General features: G+C 59.6%; 1 protein-coding gene across 1 annotated transcript in view; it reads right to left on the bottom strand.

Annotated features, from left to right (window-relative positions):
• Nucleotides 1–4,350: 4,350 nt before the first annotated feature.
• MRC2 (mannose receptor C type 2) overlaps nucleotides 4,351–22,948 on the bottom strand; it is a 29,132-nt gene continuing 10,534 nt past the window's right edge. The window contains exons 2-30 of the mRNA XM_049800646.1: nucleotides 21,650–22,048; nucleotides 21,234–21,407; nucleotides 20,849–21,013; nucleotides 20,545–20,658; nucleotides 19,648–19,791; nucleotides 18,902–19,090; nucleotides 17,568–17,722; nucleotides 17,186–17,293; nucleotides 14,618–14,733; nucleotides 14,337–14,485; nucleotides 13,974–14,191; nucleotides 13,577–13,719; nucleotides 13,048–13,150; nucleotides 12,787–12,925; nucleotides 12,437–12,472; nucleotides 11,902–12,062; nucleotides 11,545–11,612; nucleotides 11,211–11,311; nucleotides 10,941–11,086; nucleotides 10,445–10,559; nucleotides 10,198–10,361; nucleotides 9,881–9,989; nucleotides 9,149–9,387; nucleotides 8,885–9,053; nucleotides 8,553–8,702; nucleotides 8,142–8,261; nucleotides 7,582–7,761; nucleotides 7,183–7,209; nucleotides 4,351–6,648 (exon numbers count right to left, since the gene is read on the bottom strand). Coding sequence (XP_049656603.1) covers nucleotides 6,428–6,648; nucleotides 7,183–7,209; nucleotides 7,582–7,761; nucleotides 8,142–8,261; nucleotides 8,553–8,702; nucleotides 8,885–9,053; nucleotides 9,149–9,387; nucleotides 9,881–9,989; nucleotides 10,198–10,361; nucleotides 10,445–10,559; nucleotides 10,941–11,086; nucleotides 11,211–11,311; nucleotides 11,545–11,612; nucleotides 11,902–12,062; nucleotides 12,437–12,472; nucleotides 12,787–12,925; nucleotides 13,048–13,150; nucleotides 13,577–13,719; nucleotides 13,974–14,191; nucleotides 14,337–14,485; nucleotides 14,618–14,733; nucleotides 17,186–17,293; nucleotides 17,568–17,722; nucleotides 18,902–19,090; nucleotides 19,648–19,791; nucleotides 20,545–20,658; nucleotides 20,849–21,013; nucleotides 21,234–21,407; nucleotides 21,650–22,048 — 4,322 coding nt within the window. The 3' untranslated portion in view covers nucleotides 4,351–6,427. The remainder of the gene's footprint in view (nucleotides 6,649–7,182; nucleotides 7,210–7,581; nucleotides 7,762–8,141; nucleotides 8,262–8,552; nucleotides 8,703–8,884; nucleotides 9,054–9,148; nucleotides 9,388–9,880; nucleotides 9,990–10,197; nucleotides 10,362–10,444; nucleotides 10,560–10,940; nucleotides 11,087–11,210; nucleotides 11,312–11,544; nucleotides 11,613–11,901; nucleotides 12,063–12,436; nucleotides 12,473–12,786; nucleotides 12,926–13,047; nucleotides 13,151–13,576; nucleotides 13,720–13,973; nucleotides 14,192–14,336; nucleotides 14,486–14,617; nucleotides 14,734–17,185; nucleotides 17,294–17,567; nucleotides 17,723–18,901; nucleotides 19,091–19,647; nucleotides 19,792–20,544; nucleotides 20,659–20,848; nucleotides 21,014–21,233; nucleotides 21,408–21,649; nucleotides 22,049–22,948) is intronic.

Raw genomic sequence — 22,948 nt, 5'->3', positions numbered from 1 at the left:
ATATCAAGTACCCTTTTCATTGTTTTTTATACCCCTACTTTTCTTCTCCTTTAATTGAAGCCAAAACAACTGTGTTTATGTTACACAGTCCTTTTTGTAGTCCTACTGATGTCTTTAAAAGTCCAAACACCAACTGCTAATTACTTTAAAAGACCATAGGTCAAGGCAACTAGTAGTGAAGTCAACATAGCATTTCTATTGATTATGTCCTAAAACTGCCTCACCTAATTGGAAACAGTTGGCTAGTAAGTTGGGTTTTTAACTGACCTCCTTTAACCTTTAAAATCACAAGCTACGGAGATGCCTGTGGCTCCTTTACTGTGTGTTTTGAGTCACATATAATACTGACATTCTTTGCTTCTGAGGTTTCTTCTGATTAGTGCTTGAGCTTATAAAGTGATGTGATCCTGTACACAGCTTACAGCCAAAAGGTCCAAAGCACACTTATACATCTGTTGATCGAATGCATGTGACAACAAATCATCGAGTGCATTGCCTTCAGCTTGAGTGGGATGAACTTTTGGTAACGTTCTTGTATTTAATGTTCCCTTTCTTTAACAACTAGCATGGCCTCAACAGAGAGGGGCTTTTCCTTTGTTTTAGAGGGGAGAATGAAGGCAGAAGAAAACCACTTAGATCTTGACTTGAATGCTGACATACAAAGACACCGAGTTGAATCCATGCAAAGCAACTAGAAAATACTGCTGCTGTTTGGAAGTGAAAATAGGAAGGAGCCTGAAGGCTTCACTGTACGGTACAGCAAAAAGGCTGGAGCAGTTGTATCTCAGCAAAAATTTGCTGTATAAATTCTCCTAAACTACGCTCAGATTTGTACATGAACCTCCTGAATTCTTGTCTGATTAACACATTTCCTAACTTCTCAATTCCACATAAACTTGAAATACTTTACTTAATAAATCATCATTCTTTTTCTGTGTGTGATGAGAGGGTATAATTTTGCAAGTTTTGAGGCACTTAATATCCCCGATGCTGCTTGCTAACACTGTGCTGGTTATTGTCCATCACTGGAAACCTGATCCACATGCATGGCTCTGCTCACTAGGCTCCAAGTTGGTCCTTACAAACTACATACTAACTGCATGAATTAGAATGTAATTATTAAACATGAACTATACATGAAAATATGACCAATAACCATCCCAAGTGAAGAGTACCTAGCATATGTGCGATTATTCCTGAACAAAACTACTTACTAAGCAGACACTGTATTCACAGAACATTGCATTCCTTCTTTATCCAGCAAAGATTAATAACTTCTGAGTCAGACTTATGCCTGGATTCTGGGAATGAGGAAACAAAAGATCTTGTGGTTACTCGTTTTGCACAAACTGGTTCTTTTCAGAGTAGCGGTTTTTACCATGGGGTGAAATGAAAACAGCTGCCAACTGCAATTTGCTTCAAAAAGGCAGCGTCCGCTGGTCACAGTCCGTACACGTCTGTGGCTCTGAGGCGGCCCAATTTTTGATACGTACTACAGCCACTGAGCGTTTTCTTTTTCCTGAACGTTTAACACTGAATCCTCACCTTCGCAAACACTGCTGTGTCGGATCCGAGCGGTAAAGAGCAGGCTCAGCCCAGCGGACTCCTCACCCTTTTTGTGCACGCTGCTTGCTATAGCTTGTAGATAAAACAGCCGGCGTGTCTTTAGAAGAGCCAAGCATGGCATTAACTGCTTCTGTACGGCCCATACCGTAAGGCTCCCAAATATATTTGAGCACTTCCCCCACACTGTGGCTACTGGGATCATCTCAGTGCAGGGCTAAAAGTATTCAACGCAGATGACGAGCAAGTCCTAAGCAGCTTAGGTCTACTTTTACCCATCAGTGCAGGCAAAATCGAGGGAATTAGCCTCTTAGGGCAGGATCCTGCTCACCTAATGTCAGGTGTGATGTAGACGCTGCAGCTCAGCTAGCTGCCCCAGCCTTCTTTTTTTTATTCAAGAGAACAGGGCACTTTAGGTCACCATTCATCTGACCCAGTTTAGACCTACTAGTGCCCAGTGAGTGCATCCGAGCTGACTCCGACGGGAGCCTAAGGCTAGGCCAGCAGCCCAGGTTGACTCAGATTTATCAGATGAAACCCACCTTGGAGTCTCGGTGTGCTGTGCTGCACTTAAACACGCTATAAATTGCTTCTGCAAATAAAACAGACGTTCATCTTCAAAACCCTTACCACTTGTCCGCAGGCCAGGGACTGGCAAGAAGCACACCTGCCAATGGCTAATTTTAGTGTCCTAGTTGCCAGCCTCGGAGGTGTTGCCTTCCCTCTGTCTGATACATAAGTAGTCAGTAGGGAAATTAAAGGGGATTAAAATAACGAGGCTATTTCGTATCGTTCTCCAGATGAACCCAGCCTGAACCAGACCTCATGGAATTTTCTAATGACTCCCTTCAAATGGGTGTGCTCAGCTCAAGTTCAGAAGAGCAGATAAAAGGTGGAGACTTCATTTCCGTGAGAAAGGGCCTTTGGTTACTACAAACTACTATTTTCTCCAAAGGCTGCATTTCTTTTAAATTAACAAAAAAAAAAAAAGTCCATTCTGTGCTTCACTGTTTAAAATCAGCAGTGCAAGTTTTACTGGGCTTCCTTTGAAGAGAAACCACATACCTGAATTCAGGTCAGGTCACCCTGAGAGCATTTAAGCTCCAGAATGAGGATGACTCGAGTGTCCTTTTCCCCGCTGCAGTGCGGTGTCGCTCAGCATTATTTCCACTGCTGTTTGCAATTAAATGGAGCAGCCCTCGCCGCCCCACCCCCACCCCCCCCACCGCCGTGAGGTCCTCTCACCTCTCGGGTAAAAAACAAAAGAAGAGAAAAATCATCTGTTTCTTCAAAGGCATCCTTAGAGCTTCTGCTCCAAGCACCTGCTCTGGGCTCTTCACCAAACGAAAGGCAAAACTGAATGGCCCCAGCAAACCCGAGGGAAACCTCGTTGAAATCCCCTCTCTCCCAACCCCATCACCGTGGTGGGAGGGCACTGGGTCTGGCCCCCCAGGGAAGGGAGCAGTGGGTACGGGCAGCCCCAGGCTACCAAAGAGATGGGGAAGCCACGAAGCAAAGCCAGGCGAGAAAACAGCACCCTGAGCGAACGCGGTTTGCAAGCAGGGGGGAAGCCTGGCGTGCGGAATCGCGGCCAGATGCGATGCCCGTGCTCCGTGCCAGCGGGACGCTGCCGACCTCGCTGCTTCGGGAGAAGTTCTCTTCTGCAACGGCTTTGGTGCAGCTCGCCCCTGCAGCCTTCCATCCAGCAGCAGCGCCCAGGGTGTTCGGTGCTACGGTGGTTGCCTCCACTCTTCACCGCTCCGATATGAGCTACGGGATGGAGCAGGTTCAGCTGGACTATGGTTCCATCTCCCCACCCTTGGTGAGAAACAGAAATTTCGGTACTTTTCCAAGGACCCTGCTCAATCTGACATCTTCCTTGAACTCAGGAGTCATCCACAAGGAAATGTTGCCCGTTCTCCTTTTTCTTCTCCTTCCAGCTGACTCTGCCAAACAACAACCGGCAGAGGAGAGCCACCATACCCACGGGACGCACAACCAAGCAACGCCAGGAATTAATATAACATCCCCCCCCTCACCTGGGCAGCCTTTGGGCCTTCTCCACTAGAGACAGGCAGGTGTCATTTCAGCTTTATGTTCGCTACTTGTTAGGGAAAGGCAAGTTTTGTTTTTCCCAAATAAAAGGGAAGAAAATAAAAAAGGAATAAAATAGGTGGGGAAGGAAATTTTATTTCCAAGCTTCTAAAAGGATCTTACAAACCACAGAGAGTAAAAAAATGCAAAACTATATATATATATTATATATATATATAATTGACAGGGTCCTTTGAAGCAATTCTTCACATTATTCTAATGGTGATAGGAGATACCACTTAACCATATATGCGTTTTTCCCGTAATCCTGATCACTGCCAACAGCTGACAAAACTCTTCTCATACAAAATTTCCCCTAGACTGTACAGATTTCTTTTCTCAAAAGCAAAGAAGAAGGAAAGAGAACAAATTAATCAAGGAGGAAAAAAAACCAAAACAACAAACCTCTCTTAAACAAGGTGTTCCCAGGTAGAGCTGCGTGAAAGCCGGTCGCGATGCCTCCTGCACGGCTACGGGACACCCTTCCTAACCCCCAGCACTCCACGACTCTCTGCGGCACGGGCTTTCCTCCGGCACCGATAACTCGCCACCGTCCCAGCCGTACCCCCCCGTGCTTCCCTGCGCCCACCTTGCCTGGGCTCTCATGCACTTCTCCAAATGAGCCCCAACTCTGCCCAGCTGCACCCCTTGACCTCAGCACCGCTCCTCGCCCACTCCTTCCCACCAATCCTAACCTCAACCTTTATTTTTTTTAGGACTTCCTAAAAGCTCTGCTCATCCAGGAGGAGTTAATCCCGGACCTCCATCCCCACCAGCAGCACAGCTTCCAGCTCAGCATCCCTCCTGCTATTCCAAGCACCCCTGCAGCAGGGATGCCAGCGCACTCCAAGCTTGCTGCTCGGTACATCAACACCCGCTGGGGATGAGAAGGAATTCACGCTCGGCTTTTCAGGATCCGGCACCCACGGCAGGAAGCCATGGGGCCGTGGACAAAACCAACAGCTCCAAACCAGAAAGGACCTCAGGAAATAAATGCAGAGAAAGCCAAGAGACAGAAATGGAGCCGGGGCAGCTCCATGCGCTCCAGATTCTTGCTCGCCCTGAAACGTCGTGGCTGCTTTTGGACATTGCCAAAAAGTAAACAAAATCCCAACGATCCCTTGTTCCCCCATCCCACCCCCCCAACAGTTTCTTAAACACTTAATGTCCAGCTTAAGTGAAATCAACAGATTTTAAAATCCACACAGATGTCAAAAAGGAGAGTAACAAAAATTAGCTAGTTCCCGTTGTCATCACAACAACAAAAAAACCAATCAAGCCTCGGAGGCAGAGGGCTAAATCCAATGTCTCTTGTAGGGGCTGTGCCGCCCCACTTCAGAGGTCTAAGGGGCTCTTTGGGTCCCATTCCCAGCAGGGAACCCCCCTCGGGGCCCAACATCTCTCTCCGTCTCCAGACATCCTCTGTCCCGACCCCGGCACCGGGGATGCTGCTGCAGGCAGCCGAGGGAGAAGGATGGCTCAGCCCCGCTCCTTCCTGCACAGCTCAAAAACCAGGCAGGGACTTAGCCCTGCGCCGCCTTCCTCCTCCTCCTCCTCCTCCTCCACTACATCCTACACATAAAACAGGCAACCACAAACACCCCAGCCAGCTGTGTGAAAGAACGTATATATTCAGCACGCACTCAATACAGTATAGCAAAAAAAGCTATCGTTTCCTTAAAAAAAACAAAACACAACAAACCACTGAACTTTCAAAATAACCACCAAAGCTTCCAAATCGCTCCCCACCCTACAGCCCTGACGCTCATCCTTCTGGCCCGAACAAGGCAACCAGCGGCAAGCGACCCCAATCCCACGCCGTCCCTGCCCGGCAAGGGACAGAGGGTGGCCCCGGCTCTCCGGCAGCACCTCATGCCGCAGCACCCAGCTCCTCCCGCGGAGCCTGGGGTGCTGAGGATGCTCCCACCGGAGAAGGACCTGGCCAGCCGTTTGCTCCGGTGCTATCCCGTCCAGTTATTTGGGGGACACGCACACCGAAGAAAAACAAAAAACCGGGCAGGCTCTGGCTGCCAGCCCGGGGCGAGCAGCCGCAGCCTCGCCGGGGCTGGACGCAGCCCTAGGGGATGTGCCAGGGAGGAGAGGGGATCCCATCGCTGATGCCGGGGCTGGAGGGGGGGTGTCCACGCTCGGATCGCTGCGACGGCGTCTCCACTGCTTTCTGCCGGAGGTTGGGGGACGAGGCCGAGGAGGGGGAGAGGAGGGGCACAGTGGCGGGGATAGGGGGGGCCTGGCAGGGCCCTCGCCGCTGCGCGCGGAGGGGAGGTAGATCGGCTTTAGAGACCTCTTGCCCAGGAAGATGTCTTCTCGGACACCAGCTCGGTTTCTGGCGGGGGGGGGGGGTGTGGGAATGAGCCCACCGCAGGGCCCTGAACGCCTGCGCCTGCCTTCTCCCAAGGGGAAGGTGTCTCGGAGCCTGTTCGCGCCGCCGGAAAGCTCTTGAGCTGGGTGGGGGGACGACTTTCCTCAAAACTTTTTAGCCCTGAAACTGCCTCCACGGCTGCTGCAGGCAAACTCCCGGCAGCTGGGGACAAGCCCGGAGGTGGTGGCAGCGACCTGCTGGGCAGGAGGGACCCCAGCTCCCTCCACTTGCCCGCCTGGCCGGACCCCAACCCCGACCCCAGCCCCTCTCCCGGCCCTGCTGCAATGGTCCCGCTGCCGCCCCTGCCCCGTGTGCCGTGGGGATAGCGTGTGTGTTGCTCTCCGTCCTCCCCCCTCCCCAGGTCCCCGGTCCCCAGCGTCCCCCCTGCCGTTAGTCTTGCTGCTCGTTCATCTCCATGTCCGACACCAGGATGTTCTTCTCGGCGGATTCGCTGGGGTTGGAGGTGGTGCGGCTGTAGCGGGCGCTCTCGAAGGCCCCCCGCTCCGCGCTCCGCCGACGCTTGTACAGGTAGACGGCGATGCCCAGCATGGCGCACAGCGCCAGCGTCGACAGCACCACCACCGCGATGGCCGTCGTGTTCTCTGGCAGAGCTGCGGGGAGGAGAAAAGGCCGGTGAAAGGCAGCCTGCCATCTCCCGTTGTCTCACCCTGCGAGAGGGGTTTTGGCCGGCGGACCTGGCCAGCCAGGGGCTCTCGGGCAGAACAGGTCAGAGAGGAACAGGACTGTGAGTCTGGTTCGGTGTTTTGGGGACATCCTGCCCGTGGCACAGCTCGCGAGGCCGGGCAGCCTCTCTGGGTCGCTCCTGATGTGCCTGAACATCTGGCAGCTGCCTGGGATGGATCTTTGGGATCCCACCAGCAGATGGGGTGTCCATCCCCCCAGCCGGGACAGGCACTGGGGGTGAGGGCAGGAGAGCCCAGCAAGGGGCTGGTTGGACATGCTCCTCCACGGAGGAATGGCTTCTGCTACTGGGGCATCCTAACCCAGGACCAAAACCCCCTGGAAGTGGGATTTCCCACCCGCAAACACCATTTTTCGATTATTAATACAAGCCAGGCTGCAGTATGGTCCCCAGCACTGGTTCCTGGTCCCAGTACTACGCCCAGGCTGATGGTGCCACTCACCTGCCTTGGAAAAGCTGCTCTCCTCCACTGCAACAGCAACACAGACAGATGAGTGTGCGGCCACAGCACCCTCCCCTCTTCCCAGTGCCGGCCCCGCATCCTCCGCTGCTCCCAGCGCCGCACCGTGCCGACGCTGGGTGACGCACGGCTGCGGGGACCCGCTGGTTCTGCTCCACCACCACCCTCACCCTGCCCCGAGGTGCTGACCCAGCCACTGGGACACGCACAGCCCGATGGGGACCTGCAGACCCCAGCACCCTACAACCCCCCTACACTGGAACTGCCCAAAACACGTGGCTGGTGCTGCCAGCGGGACAGAGCTCTGCCCTGCATCACCCGGACCACCAGCCCACCCCACATCAGCCCCAGGTGCCTTGGGCAGCAGCAAGGGGTCCCTACCTCGGGGGATCTTGCAGATGACCCCCATGGTGACGTTGGTGCAGGAGCCCAGGCGCCACACGCCGTTGCTGCTCTGGATCCAGTAGCAGCTGTTCTGGCTGAGCATGCTGGGCCCCGTGTCGTGCTGGCCCCAGTTGGAGTAGTTCACGGCGGTGTTGTCATGCCAAACCAAGGTGCCACCTGGGAAATGGAAGAATTAGGTCTGGGGAGGCTGAAGGGGATGTCCCATCTTTGCCCCAGTTCAGAAAGTACGGGGAGGTGCGATGGGGCGATGGGGAGGTGCGATGGGGCGATGGGGCACCTTCCTAAACCTGCAGGCTCCAGTGCCTTGGAGGTGGCTCTGGGCTTCAAAGCACCACTCCCATCCCACCAAGCCAGAGGAGGACACGCTTGGGGCATCCAGCACAGCCTGAGGCACTGGGGGTCCTGATCACACCATGGCATGAGTCCCCCCCCACACCAGTGCCACCACCAAGGGCTTCCTCTGCTCACCACAGACCTGGTGGGAATTCACGGTGGTGCCTGGGGGAATACCTAAAACCTCACTCCTTCCTTTGTACCTTTGGGGTTGAAAGTCATGCCCAGCCAGGCACCCTTGGATGGGCCCTTGTACGCCTGGAGATGCTCCCACACGAAGACGTTCTCCATCTCATCCTGGATGGACAACACTGTGCCGCCGACTGGGGAAGAAAGAGTGTCAGGGAAGAGCCCAGACCTCAGAGGACGGAGCTCGGGAGCAGCAGCGCCCGAGAGGACAAAGCTGAGGAACCACCCGTGAACCACGTGGTAGCTGGGGAACCCCAGCACGTAACAGCGAAGAGGAGACGATGGCTGACCGAGGCTGGACATGGGCAGGGGTCCCATTCAAGGGTGCTCTGCTGCACCCATGGGCATCCTGAGGAGCCCACCCTCTTACATTTCCAAGGGTGCATCACCTCCCTTTGCCCCCACAGCCCCCCTCCCCCCCATACCTTTCTGGCACCTCCTCATGGCATCCTTCTGCCCCAGGGTGATCTCCATGTGGAAAGTGTAGCAGTGGTCCCGGAAAGGGATCCAGGACGAGTCCTCCAGCGATTTGGGACAGCTGCCGCTGTAGCTCCACTTGTGCGTGCGGGGGGCACCTGGGGAGCACACGGTGCATTGGGGGTGGGTGGAGGGGCACAGGGTGTCGGGGTCCCGCAGCACGTTGGGGCACCCAACCCCGCAAGGATGCTCGCCGGTGGGACGCCACCACCAACCCTCGGTCGCTCCCCACCCGGTCCACCCTGCGCCGAGCCCCCCCATGTCCCCCTCCGGCCATCACCTGCTCGGAGCTGGCAGATGCCCCCCTGCAGCTTGGTGTCGCAGCCGGCCGTGCGCCAGCTCCCGTCCACGTCCATGTAGGAGCAGCCGGCGACCTGCTGGGGCTCCCCGTCCTGCCAGTTAGCGTAGAAGAGGTTCTCCTCCGTCAACCACGAGTAGCTCCGACCTCCCTGGAAGAACAAAGCGGAGGAGAAGCCGAGGGGGGGGGGGGGCTGCCATGATCCCCTGCGGACCCTTGGCCCTGGTGTTTGCCCCCTTCCCTCACCTCGTCGTTGGCCAACCCGATCCAGAGCGGAGCCCGCAGGCTGCTGACGGCCTGGGTGAGGAAAGCCTGGCTGTAGGGGTCGGGGATGGTGGCCAAGGTGGCGTTGAGGGTCTCGCAGAGCAGCAGAGCCTCATGCCACCTGAGGGGTTTCTGCAGGATGCGGTAAGTGCTGTTGTGGTAAAAGAGGGTGCCGGTGGGCGAGGGGGGGTACGGCGTCCGCGCGGGGCTCAGGGATGGGTCTGGGGGAGCAAAGAGACATGGTCAGAGGGCACAAAGGACGCTCCTGCATCCCAGGGATGACCCCCTCATCCATCCCACCCCCCCGAACTGAGGCGTCCCTGACAGTGCTGGGAATGGGGCACGGGCACCTGGGCCATCCCAGTGCAACCAGGAGAGGCCACGTCCCTAGGGGTGACGAGCAGTGACAGCCCGGTGCCATCCCCACCTTGGAGCCATCCATCGGGATGCACGTCCCTACAGGACACGCATAGCCAGGCTGGCGTCCACAGGTTTGGGGGGCTGCCCCACAAATGGCTGGGACCAGGGACCCCCTGCCCCCCCCGAGTCAAGCTTATCTCCCCGCACTCCTCCAGCACCCCCAGCTCCCCCCAAGCCGAGCCCATCACCCCGAGCTCCCCAGCCACAGCCCCACCACAGCACGGGGCACTGGGGGGACGGTGGCAGGTCCCCAGTGAGCAGAAACCGGGGTTGTTCCCCTCGCCCCCCTCCTACCTATACTCCGTTGGCAGATGTAGCCGTGCTTCTCCTCCAGGCAGCTCCGATCATCCCAGCGTCCCGTGAAATGGGGGGGCAAACCGTGCCACACCACCACGCAGTTGGTCTGCAGAGCCAAGCCGCAAGGTCTTAGCATCGTCATCCCGCCCCCACGCCAGAGACCCCCCCCACCATGCAGGGCCTGATCCTGCTCTGCCCTCAGAGAGCCACCCCAGCACGCTATAACCTTCCATCCTCATGGTGGGATGTGGGGCTGAGACCTTCCTGGGGATGGGGGATGCTATGGGGGGGGGGGGGGCGCGGTTCTTGCTCACCGGCTTGTCGCGGGCGCTGGAGGCACCGCAGCCCGAGGGCTCGCCGGGCGCCCAGCTCACGTGCCGCAGCGGCTCGCCCTCCACCCACTGGAATTCCCTCTGGGCGTCATGGAGGCCGATCCAGAGGTCAAAGGAGATGTTGGGCAGCATGGACGTGATGAAAGCTGCAAGCGATGGGTGAGGCGCTTGAGTACCACCCCCGGCAGGTCCCCAGCCAGCGGGGCCGGTGGCGGCGGAGGGGACCTACCCTGCTCCAGGGGGTTGGCGATGGTGGCCAGGACGGCGCCCTGGCTCTCGCACGCCTGCTTCGCCTCTGGCCACATCACTATCTCGGCTTTGTCGTGGCCGTTGAAGCTGAAACACTGCACAGGCGGAGGCACGGGATGGTCCAGGGGGTGCAGCCACCCACCCCCCCACCCCGAACCCTCTACGCTCCCCACTCAACCACCCTCTGCAGCCCCATTCTGCCCCAACACTCCTTCTCCCCTTTGCGCCCTCATACCTACAGGTCCCCTAACCCCTCCCGCACCCCCACCCCACGGCGCACCTCTCTCCCGACATCCACGTACATGCACCTGTACCTTGCCCAGCATCCCTGTGTGAGTCCCCCCCGGCCAGCATTTCCCCCCAAAACACATGCACGCGTCCCTCTCCACCCTGCCATTTCTCAGCCACCCCCTCTCCGCCTCGGCGGGGCTGGTGGAAGGCCAGGAGGTGGCCGTCCCCTCTCCGTCCTACCGTACCTTGCTGAGGAAGGGAAACCAGCCACGGGGACAGCCCCCGCTCGTGGGAGCGGGCACCGGCGGGAGGGAAGGCTTTTCGGCCGTCCCGTTGCTCCGCTTGCAGATGTAGGGCAGCGCCGTCATGCACTTCTGGTCCCCCCAGTCCTCTGTGGGGAGGGACAGGACAGGCATGACCCCCCCCCCCCCATTGCACTGGGATAGGGGTGTCCCTGCTCAGCCTGGGGTCCCAGCCCCTCCAGAGCCCCGGCACGGCCGGATCCTGCCCCTCACCTCTGCTGGCCGTCATGTACACGCACTTCTTGTCCTTATTGATGGGCCGGGGCTTGCCTGGCGCCCAGGAGACGAAATTGAGGAGGGACCCGTCGGACCACCTGGGAAAGGCACCAGCGGGAGCATGAGGCCGAGCAGAAACTTGGCGAATGGGACCAGTTGCACGCCCCAACTGGGACCGTGCCCCACCACTGCCCTCTCTTGGGTGAGGACCCTCCGTCCCAGCACCCCAGATGAGACCCCTGAGGTGCAGGCGCTGAGCCACGGTGCTCCGAGAGCCGGCGACAGCGGCATGGGGACACGCAGGGATGCGGTGGCTTGGTCTCTGACTTACTTGAACCTCCCATCGTTCTCATAGGTGTGCAGCCCGATCCACCAGTGCTGCTCCTGGCCCCTGGAAAACTGGACACCCGGAGAGGACACGTCAGTGCCCTGCAGGGACTGCGTGTCCCTGGGGACAACCGTGGCCACGCTGGGCACCAGGCAGCCTCCCCCCTGCAGCTTGCACCGCGGCAAAAAGCATCACCTTGCAGAGCCCCAAACCCGCACCCAGACACCGGGACCTGTCGCCACCACACGAGACCCATCAAGACCCCAGCAGAGCCCGGCTTTCCCCAAACAACATCCCTCCAGCAAAGGATGAAAGAAGCCGGGGAGGGAGCAGCCTGGGAGGTCCCCGTCCCCCTGGTACCTTCTTCAGGTTCTGGCCCAGGAAACGCAGCTCAGCCTCGCCGTGCACCGACGCCAGCTCTGCCTGGAACCAGCTGCAGATGCGCTGCGCCTGCACCCACGTCGAGTGGTGCTCGAAGAACTTGTACTCGGCCTCCTGGTACTTCACCCACTCTTTGCTGCCTGCAGGCAGGGACCGGTGTCACGCCGTGGCTGTGCCACCCCCCCCCCCCCATCGTAGCCAGCAGCACCCATCACCCTGTCCCTCGGTCCCCCGTGGGTTGGGTTGCTTTGCTTTTGCCCCTCTCCTGCAGCTGAGGGGGCCTGATCCTGCCCGGTCCCTGCAGTCAATCCCTGCAGCCACGTTGTGCAGCAAGGGGCAGAAGGATGCCCAGGCTTCCCTCCCTCCTACAACCCTACGCAGGATCCGTCCTCCTCCGGATAACACTGCAGGGATGCTCTGCAGGGACCGCATCTCGCTCGCGTACGCGACGGGGCGGCAGACGCCCGGTGAGGACGGTCTACATCGGACGGACGCGTGTCCATGGCCAACGCACCTTGGGTTGTGATCTCCGGCTCCTTCACGTCGGCACCTGGTGAAAGGGTGAGGAGAGGCCATCAGCGGGATGCGGGGCTGGGATGCTCCCGCTGATGCTTGCCTGCAAACCGCCACGGGCCCCAAGGGCGAGATGCCCTCCCGAATGCCCCCGGGATGGACGGCAAGAACCTCTCCTACCTCTCCCAGCCCCTGAATTAGGACTCATCCTCCCATAAGAGCGCAGCCTTCGGAAGGGAGGTGACAAGAGGGTGGCCCTGCATCTGCCCCGCCATCCCGCAGCCCGTCCTCTGCCAGGTTATTCAAAGCTGAAGGGTTTTGGGGGGCGGGGGGAGTCTCTTCGCTGGGTACCTTTGGGCAGTTTGCAGATCCAGTCCAGCTGGGCTTCGCACTGCATCGGCATCCACTGCAGGGACGCCAGGTCCAGCACTGCGCAGGTCCGGATGTCATCGTCATCGTAGTTACTGCGGTCAAAGTTGTGGTAGAAAAACTGGGGGTCGAGAGAGATGGGCGGTGTTGGGCATTTCCACCAGCGCCGGATTTTCCCCCCCCCCTGCACCCCAAATGCCAACCGGATTCATCTCGCCAACACGCTCCCCCCCCCAGACTCACCCCCAGCCCGTCGCTCCACCTCCAGCTCCTGTCCCCTGCGGGGTCCCGCCGGTTCAGGCCGATCCAGAACCAGTGCTGTTCGTGGAGCTCCGGCTCCGACTCCCTGCAGGGAGCCAGGGGGAAGGGTGAGAACACAACTCCCCTCCAAACCAGAGGTTTTTATATTTATATACAAATATATATTTATAATCTGGCCTTTTTTTTGTTTGTTTGTTTTCAAAGCCCGCTGTCCCCACAACACCCAAAGGCAGGAGCTCAGATAACAGGCATGCTGGTTCAGGGCTGAAGGATTTTTAAATCCAAGCTCTATCCCCAAATTACACCCAATTTCCTGCACATCTCCTGCATCCCCTCTTCAGTGTAGCCACACCAACTGGCGCACCTTCTGCACACAAGTTTGTACTCAGAGAATCACGTCCATACCGCGTCCGTCCATCCATCCATGCGTGCCAGAGCACGGGCAGGGGTGTGGGCTTGTACCAAGCACACTCGAGCAGCGGGACATGTGCCGGCACAGCCAGCTTCTCACCCGAAAATCTTGTTGAGGGTGTTGGCGACGAAGTGCTCCTCCTCGTAGCTGCCCAGGCTGAGCAGCTGGGCCCCCAGCTCCCGGCAAAACTCCTGCGCCGCGATCCACGTCTTCTTCTCTTGCAGTTTTTCAAAGTTGAACACCTGGGGAAGGAGGAACCGGCAGCGGAGGGGGCTCAGCGCTGGGAGATGAGCAGAGCATCGTCCCCCACCTCGCAGGCGGCAGCATCCTGGGATATGCTGCCGTCACTCAGCCCGAACCAGGCTCCTGGGGTCTGGGCTGCCCTTGGCAAGCACCGAAATACGCTCCTTCACCCCTCCTGCACCAGTGGGGAGGCACGTGGACCCCCAAAATAGCCAGGAAAAGCCCCCCCCCCCCCCCCCCCAGCACCTCATACCTTGTAGCAGTGACGGAGCTTGGAGTCGGAGCTCCATCCCGGGGGGCAGGCGGCGGCGAGGCTGGGCGTTGGATAAGGACCGGGCAGCTCGGGGTTGACCGGGGTGCCCAGATTCTGCCGGCAAATGTACTTGGCCTTGAAGGTGTTGCAGTTCTTCACCTCCCACAGCCCCACGGAGCTGCCGGTGGCCAGGGCCACGCAGCCTCCCTTGTTGTAACCTGGAGCGCTCACGGGAGCGGGGAGGATGCCAGCCTTAGGGTCAGACCGTGCCGGGGGGGGTGGGGGTGGGGGTGGGGTGGGCAGAGCCAGCACCCACCCTGCACGGAGGGGATGTCCCCATCCCACCCACAGCCGTCCCCTTACCGGGCTGGTCGCGGTTCCAGTGGGTGTACATAACCTCGTCGCCGCTCAGCCAGCGGAAAGCGCCCGTCTCGTTGATGTCCTGCAGCGCTGTCCAAAAATACTCCCCATCCCAGCCGTAAATAAGGCTGCTGACATACGCCTGCTCGAACCTGGAGGGGCGGCGAGAGCGGGTGATGCCGAGACGCCGAGAAACCAGTGATGCTCCAGCCCTTGCGGGCAAAGCCCAGCGGTCGGGTCGCACCTTGCCTTAGGGAGCTTGTTTTAGGGACAAAACCACTGACCTGTTGGTGATGGTGACCAGCGTGGACCCGTAGTCGGAGCACGTCTTGCGGGCATCGCTGTAGGGGACGCGGTCCTCGCCCAGCCAGAAGCAGGAGGGGCTGTGCCACTTCCAGCCCTGGGGAACGGGTGACAGGGGACGTCCGCCACCGCTCAACCCCAGCCCTCCCCAGAAAGATGGGAGCAAACCCGGGGTGGAGGCGACACCGACGTCCCGCGTCCCCTCGCCACCACTTCTGCCTTCTTCTGGGAGGTCTCCTACCCACCCACCCCCCCCGACCCCGGCCGACCCAGCTTGACCCCGCTCAGCTTTGAGCTCTAACAAGCCCCTGGCCCCAGAGGACATGGCTGCAAGGAAAAACAAACACCCAGGCAGCTTCAAAGCCAGGGAAATGGCTCTCCCTGCCAACGTCCAGCCCCAGCCGGGGCGCGGGGAGGGGAACACAATCCTCCTCTATACGCCGCAGGGCCGAATCCAGAGCGAGTCCCGCTGCAGCCTCCTTTAATCCCCCGCCTTGTTGATGTTGGAGCCTCTCCGGAGCCGGAGACACAATAGTGCCTGTTTTCTGCCAAAGCGGGGAACGGGGCGGCCCCGGGGGCTGGCAGCGGCAGTGGTGGCATGGGGAGGGACACGGGGGTTCGTCCCATCCGCGAGAGGGGACACGATGGAAGAGCAAGTCGGGGTGGGAAGGGTGAAGGGGCTCGGCCGGGGAAAAAAGTGGCTCCAGGCTCAGGGACCCTCCTGGCACGGCAGAAAGCATCGCCGGGGTTTTACCCCTGGGTCCTTCGGGCATTGGAAGGAGAGCGGGGGACACGTGCCATCCGCAGCACCATCGGCATGGTGGGGAGGGAAGTGGGAGGGAGAGCAGCTTTGGGAGACCAAGAGGAAAATGACCCCAAAAATCCCTTTTTTTTTTTCCCCCCCAAGTTCCTGCTCCTGCAGTCTTTCCCCAAAGTTAGCAAACCCAGGTATGGACCCACCGGCTGGGTCCCACCGGGAACAGCACGGATGTCCCTGAGCAGCCGAGAAAGGGGCCCAGCATAGGACAGTGCAGGTCCCCAGCGTCCCTAGAGGGGTCCGGATGGTCCCAGAGGGGTCCCCAACCAGCCCCAGGCCTCAGCACCACTAAAACCACATGGGTGCTCTCCCATGCACTGAGCACCACAGAAAGGCCCTGTGATCCAAAAAGGGGCCAGGATGGGATCGTCAACCCCAACTGCTGCCTCCAGGTCCTGATCCTGGCATCCCTCTCCAGGCTCTGCCTTTCCCATGACCCAAACCTCCGTCCCCCATTGCTTCCTTTAAGGCTGTTCCAAAAATAAAGGGGGTTTGGAAAGAGGGAGAACAAGCAGCAAAGGCACCGAGAAGAAACAGCACGATGGCCAGAGAGGACCGCGGCCGATCCTCTGAGCAAGACGCTGCCTCCTCTCCATCATCCTCTGCATCTGGGTGGCAAATAGCCCTGTTGAGGATGAGGAGGAGGAGGAGGAGAAATGGGAAAAGGTCTTTCTTTGGTTCATTTATCACTCCCAGTTTGTTTCCCAGCGGGTGCATCTCTGCTGGACACTCAGGGCCAGGCTGAGACGGTGGCTGGGGAGGCAGGAGGGAGTTAAATAGGGGACATCCCATTAGTCTTCAGGACTGCTGTGGGGACAAGCGGACGGGTGGCAGTGGCGCATTGCCATCGAGCACCTCGTCCCCAGCACCCACTGACACCGGGGCTCCTCCAGCTCTGGCTGGCAGCCCCCCTGCCCCAAATCTGGCCCGGCATGCCAGCTCACCCGGCTGCTGCTTTCGCCCCGAGCTCTCGCAGAGCCAAGTAGCTACTGGGGTTTGTCTCTGCTGCGATGGGGTAAAGACCTGGGAGGAGCCCGGCAGCACCTCTGGGAGCTGGCCCGGAGGGGCTGCTTGCTAGTCCGAGCGCGAGCGCGCGTTGGCTTGCTCTGAAACGCTGGGAGACGTTCAAGAGCGGCGGCAATGCCAGGCTCGCCACTCGAAGACTTTCCAAAGAGGCACAAAAGCCACTTCCCAGCAAGCGTGGGAACGGGGCGGCCTCGGACCTGCTTGACAACTGGGGAAACTGAGGCAGGGCGCGGTCCGGGTGAAAAACCCACCAGTTCGGTGGCCGCGTCCCCAAAATGCCTGTATCCTGCCCGTAGAAGGCAGCCTGCCATCACGCCGAGGCACAGGGCCGGCAGCTGCCTCCGTCCCACCGGGCTCCCACGTGGAGCAGCTTTGCTGCCGGGTTTTGGCAAGAGAGAGGCAAGGGGGGAAAAAAAAGAACATCCCTGCTGGCAAGCCCAAGGGGGAGGATCTTGGACGACAGACACATGCGTTTTGTCCCAATTTCTTCCCGTGGCCTCATGCAACCATGGAAGCGAGGGGCTCAGCAGGCCCAGGATGCTGTCACGCCGGCAGCCCCCCGGCACAGACCCGCAGCTCCGGGTGCTGCTCAACCAGGGCTCCCTGAAATGGTTTTGGGGAGAGGTCCCCCGCAACCCCGAAGCCCCAAGCATCGGGCAGAGCCGTGGAGCGGCCAGAGCCACCTCCCGCCCCAGGTCCCCCTCACCTTTCGGCACCCGTGGTCATCCTCCTCCTTCTCCTGGCTCACCCGACCGGGCTTTTTGCAGATGGATGGCAGGGTCTGGTTGCACGGGCTGTCATTCCACCTCCCCTCCTGCACAGCGGGGAGAAGGGCAGGATTGAGCTTATCTGACAGCCTGGGGAATTTCCCAGCCCATCCATCCCCATCTTGGGTCCACAGACCTTCCTTCCCTACACCAAATCCCCAAAGATGCTGTGCTGGATCCCTCCCATCCCAACAGCCAAGATAAGCCACGTTCAACCCTAGCCGGAGATGCTCCCCGAGGTATCCCTTCCCCAGCCACGAGGATGCTGCAGTGCTCTCTGCAGAGGTGCAGGATGAACCCCCTCCTGCCCCGGGCTCTCACCGGTCCCCAGATGGTCACACAGTCTTCCAGGCTGTCGCGGAAGTTGTTGGGCTCGAAGGGGTGCCAGTAGGTGAACCTCACGGGCGTCCCATCCGACCACTCGAAGTTCATCTGCAGCTTGAGGTCATTTAGGCCAATCCAGAGCTCCTCCACATCTGCCGAGACAGGAGGGTCGGGGGGTGAAATTGTCTCTGTCTGGCTGAAACCTTGCAGAAACCGCCCCCCTCCCGGTGACACAAACCCCCGTGATGGGACCATGGCAAAGCACCTGCCAAAACCCCACTGCAGGACTCAGCCTAAAGCCCAGCGGTGCCAGCAGGCAGGAGAGGGCAGGACAGGGCAGCTCCTGCCCGCAAGAATGGACTTGCAGAGGGGGAAACATGGGGACATTTGCCAGTTTTCACAGAGGTGCTGGCAGCAGCAGAATGGTAAAAGTCCAGACCCGCAGGCTCAGGTCCAGTGGGCTAATGGTTTTCAACCATTCCCTCCCATCCCATCCCCATCTGGCAGCGCTGGCACGTCTCCCTCCTTCTTCCCCCCTCCTATGGCTCCTGCCTCCCTCGGCATTAACTCCCTTTGGCCCCCAGCCCCTCTCTGGTCCTGGCTGAAGTCTGGGTCCCCCCATGTCCCTATGGTGGGTTTTGCTGCCAGGCAAAACTCTGCGGCACAGGGTCGCGCTGTGGGCCGGCGGGAGCATGTAATTTGGCCGGAGGGGCTGCGCTCACGTGGGAACAGCAAAACTCGAGTGGAAGGTGACCCTAACGAGGGGTGGCACAAGCAGGGTCTGGGGCATGGTGGCACGGCTGCTGTCCCATACCACTGTGTGATTGCTCGGGATGAAACTTCCCAATCTACCATCCCAGCTCTGGCACATCCCGATGCGGGAAACTTCAACCCACTTACAGCTGGGTGAAGCCAGAACCTGGGATGCCGCAGGCATCTTCACTTGACCTGCTGAGGAGGACACTCGTGTCCTGGGGAGATTTAGCAGGAAGAGGTGCAGCCTCCTCCAGCAAGCCCAGCAGGACTTTTTTTTTTTCCCCTCTTTTTCTACATTAACCAACTGGGACTAGTGCCATTTCCAGCTGCAGCTGTGTATTTTCTTCCTCGGCACTGCAGGCTCCTGGGAAAAGCTTTTGCATTTACTGGATGGAGGATGCGCCCGGCACACGGGCTCCTCCAAGCAACACAACACCTCCCAGCCTGGAGTCTCCCCTCCCTTCACAGTCACAAATTAATTCAATTTTGCAGCCTCCATCACAGAGAAGTGACCTTTCCACGGACCCCAAAATGGGACGGGAAGGGTGCTGCTGACACAGCAGGCTCCCCCTTACCTTGCTTGATCTGCTTGGTGACGAACTCCAGCTCGGAGAGAGTGTGGATGCTGACCAGGTCCCCCCCACTCCGCAGGCAGGTCTTCTTCGCCTCCTGCCAGCTCTTCTTCTCTCCCACCAGACGGTAGCAGTTGGACTGGAAGGGCTGCCAGCTGGGCTCGCAGTCCACCTTCACCTCCGACCACGAGTCTGGCAGGACACGAGGCAGCCTGAGGGCTCCTGTCCTGCTCTCCAACCCTCTCCTTGGCAGGGAGGGGACGGTGGGGAGGGAACCACAGTCCCACGGGGTGCTCAGGACACCAAGCCAAAGCAACAGTGGGAAAGCTACGGCCGAAACGTAACACGCAATGAGGAGGTATGGGCAAGGGTGGCTTTAGAGCTCCAGGGACAAAACAAAATCCCTTTTGTTTGCAGAGGAGCGATGGCAGAGCAGGGAGCACCCCATCCCTGGGACCATGGGGGACCTGCCGCTGCTCCCGATTCCTCCCCTACCGCCCAACCTGTGATTGCACCGAGCGCTTCTCAGGGGATGCTCCTCGGGGAGGACTTTTTCTAAATCTGGGCAACCCTGGGGAGCTCAACCACTGCTCTGCACACCCAGGGCACCAGCAAACTGGATACACCATGGGCATCTCCATGGGCTGCTCCGGCATGCCGGCAGCACCCCCTGACCGTGCCGGGATGTGTGCACACCCGTTCGGGATACAGGGCTACCCATTCCCGGTGCTACTCATCCCCCTGCTCACCCGTCAGGAAGGGATCGGCGGTGGCGTTGGGCTTCTTCTTGCAGACGTAGGGGAGGGCGATGCCGCAGTCGCGGTTCTGCCACCCCCCGGACGACTCGGTGCGGATCACCCCGCAGTTCTCCTCACTGGGGTTGTCGGGCTGGTCTGGAAAGCGGGATAAGGGGGGGACACGCTGCTGAGGAGCTGGGGCAGAGCTGCCAACGCCTGCCACGCAGGCAGGGCACCGCGCGAGGCCAGGCACCGGCAGGGTGCAGCTCTCCCGGCTCCAACACCAGCGAAGACCTCTTTATTTTGTTATTTTGCATGATGAAGACGTGACCCCGCCTGCCTAGGATCGTTTATTGTGCCTTGATGCATGAGGACCTGGAGCATCACTATTTTACCTAGAAATGTTGGATGGCAGTCGGGGGGACACGGTACCAGACCTGAACTGCTCCTGCCTGTCCCCAAACCTCCTCCTGGGCTATCGCTGTCCCCACGAGTGCCTCTGGTTGACAGCACTGCGCATAACCGGAGCAGCCTTCGCAAAGGGTCCTTCTGTCCCCCGAGCACCCCATGGTTAGAGATGGGTGTCCGCAGCTGGGGACCACTCCTCAGCCACACTCCAGCACCGAGCTGGGATGCAACAACCCTCCAAACGAGGAATCTCAACCCAGGTTATCCGCAGGACTGCTGAGGGCTTGCAGAGGGACAACCCCCACCCCGGCACCCTGCATCCCCCCTCCAGCTCCACTGACGTCCCAGGCTGCTCCGCAATCCCACAGGGCTCTCCATCCCCGGGTAGCAAGGGGACACCCCGCAGCAGCCCGGGTCACCTCCCCTGCCGTGGGGCCATCTCCAGCGGTGACAGGCTGTTTCCCCGCTCCCCCATCACCACCGTGACCCCCCCTGTCTCACCACTCTCCCAGTTGAGGTATTTGAGGGGCGAGTTGTCCGACCACTGCCAGCCTCCATTGATGTCCAGGTCGTTGAGCCCAATCCAGAGCGTGGAGCTGTACCCCGTCAGCAGCCCTGGGACCGACACAGCCAGAGGGGCAGGATTAGTCCCCCCCCAGCCCCAGCTCAACACCCAGCCTGTCACCATCCCCAAATCAACCACCCAGGGAAGGCAGAGTGACCTGGCACCGGCGATGGCCGCGGTGCCACCAGCTCTGCCCCGGGTGATGAGGACAGGGGTGCAGCCAAGCTGCCGTCGTCTCACCGTTGATGTAGGTCTGCTCGTGGATCTCGGTGATGCTGAGCAGGTTGGCCCCTTGTTGCTCGCAGCTATTCCAGGCCTCCCGCCACGACAGCGTCGACTGGAAGTTGAACTGGTAGCAGCTGTTGGTGAGGTGGTCCTTGTCCCAAAAAGTCTCGCAGTCGTTGCCTGCAGGGACGAGCAGGGTGAGAACCCAATGCATCCCCACCTGCAGCTCCGAAAGACCCCAAGAACCCAAAAAAGCCAGAGAGAGAGAGAGAAGCCAGCGGGGCTTCTCCGGCACTGCAGGCTGTTTGAGGGAGGAGGGATGAGGCAGGAGGAAAGGGGAGAGGCAGAAAAGCCCCCGGGAGGGATGGACAGGGATGCGTGTGTGTCCCCCCCGACTTACTCTTTATGGGGCAAAAGCCCCATCGCTCGTCCTTGCCGTAGTCCTGGGTGGTGGCACACCAGAGATGGCCGTCCTCCCGCCCCGTGCTAGTGCACTCGTGAAACCACTGGTTGTCGTACTTGAAGGGGATGGTGCATGGCTTCCCGTGCGAGTTGCCCTGGATGGTGTAAATCTCTGCAGGAAAAGAGGAGCCCTTGCTTGAGGCTGCGTCAACGGGGGGCTGGAGGGAGGTTTGGGGGGAGGGTTGGCCCGGCATGGGGGCTAGCGGGGTGCCCAGAGGCTGCCTGCTCCCCATCATCCCGATCCTGCCTGGTTTTTGCAGGCAGGACCCAATTGCTGCAGCACCACGGCCTCAGCTCACGTTTCAGGGCTGGTTTGAGTTACGGGATTAATACTAACACCCAGCGAGGCATTACCAGAGTACGGCACGGAGCACAGATCCTCCTCGGTGCCGTACGTCCTCCACTGCGAACCGTGTCCCTGGTCCCCCCTGTCCAGGGAGGAATTGCCCGGGCGGGCGCCGAGATGCTGGGAGAGCTGCTCCCCGAGCCCGCGGCAGCTCCAGCGCATGTTGACGGACTCGCGGTCGCACTCGTAGGTGGCCAAGGGGTGCAGCCCTGCCGTGGCGTTGGCCCCATGCCACGACACCCCCAGGCACTGCATGGCCCCCACGTTGAAGAGGCGATTTCGCGAGACCCATTTCCACTGCTGGGCCGGGGCGCTGGCGTTGCAGCCCTTGGTGAGTCTCACCAGCGAGTCCTTCGTCTCCAGGCAGCCCTGCGCGCCCGCGTTGTAAATGAGGAAGACTTTGGAGTCTGGGTAAAAAAAAAACAGGGGGAAAGGGTTAAAGCATCGCCGAGGATTCGGCGTCGTAGCACGCATTGCCCCCGGCCTGGCCAGAGCATCCTGGCTCCATTTCCACGCACATTAAGTTTTGGGGTGCATCCCTGTGCGCGGCACCCGGCACACCGAGGACCACCGCTTCCCCACCAAAATAACCCTGGCTTTTGCCCCGATGCCTGTCCTCGGGGTGATGGGCTCCAGACAGGGTGATATGGATGGGTGTTTGCACCCAGAGCCGGCTGAAGCCTCACAGCATCCCCGCGAAGCGCCGGCAAGCGGCTTTCGGGCACGGGAGCCGGTTCAAAGAGCTTGCCCGCTCTAACAGCATCATCACAGCCATTTAAAATCGAATTCCCGACCGCAGCATCCTGAGGCATCGCAACGAGCCCCGCACCGGTGGAGCCCACGCCGACGGCTTCGACACCGTCCATCTGCTCCGGGTGGAGAAAAACAGAGCGGGGAAAACAGAGAGCACATCTGTCGGTTTTTACGTGTATTTGGGGACCTGTTAAAAAAAACCCTGCGGAGCGCGCGAGAACTTCGGGGGAAGGTCTCCCAAGCGCGTGAGCGGGGAGTGATGGAAAACGGCGGCGTGCAGCCGTGGCCCCCGCAGGCACGGCCCCGGCCCCAGCCCCAGCAAATACAAAACGTCGGGTCAGGACCCTCCGAAATCCCAGCCCGGGCGTTGGGAGGTGGGAGCGGAGCGAGGGGAATCGCTGCCAGCAGATAAAGCGCTAGCGCAGCTGCGGAGGGGAGAAAGGCTGATCTCAACCCCAGCTCGATGCACGTCCATGGCCCAACCCCGCATCCCCACCGCAATTCTCCGACCCCCAGCATCACCGAGGGTCGCCCCAGCACCCGGATCCATCTCC

The sequence above is a fragment of the Accipiter gentilis genome, chromosome 5 (genome assembly GCF_929443795.1).
Source record: "Accipiter gentilis chromosome 5, bAccGen1.1, whole genome shotgun sequence".
Lineage (NCBI taxonomy): Eukaryota > Metazoa > Chordata > Aves > Accipitriformes > Accipitridae > Astur > Astur gentilis.
The sequence above is the reverse complement of the archived record's forward strand: the minus strand, read 5'-3'. Positions and strand labels throughout refer to the sequence as shown.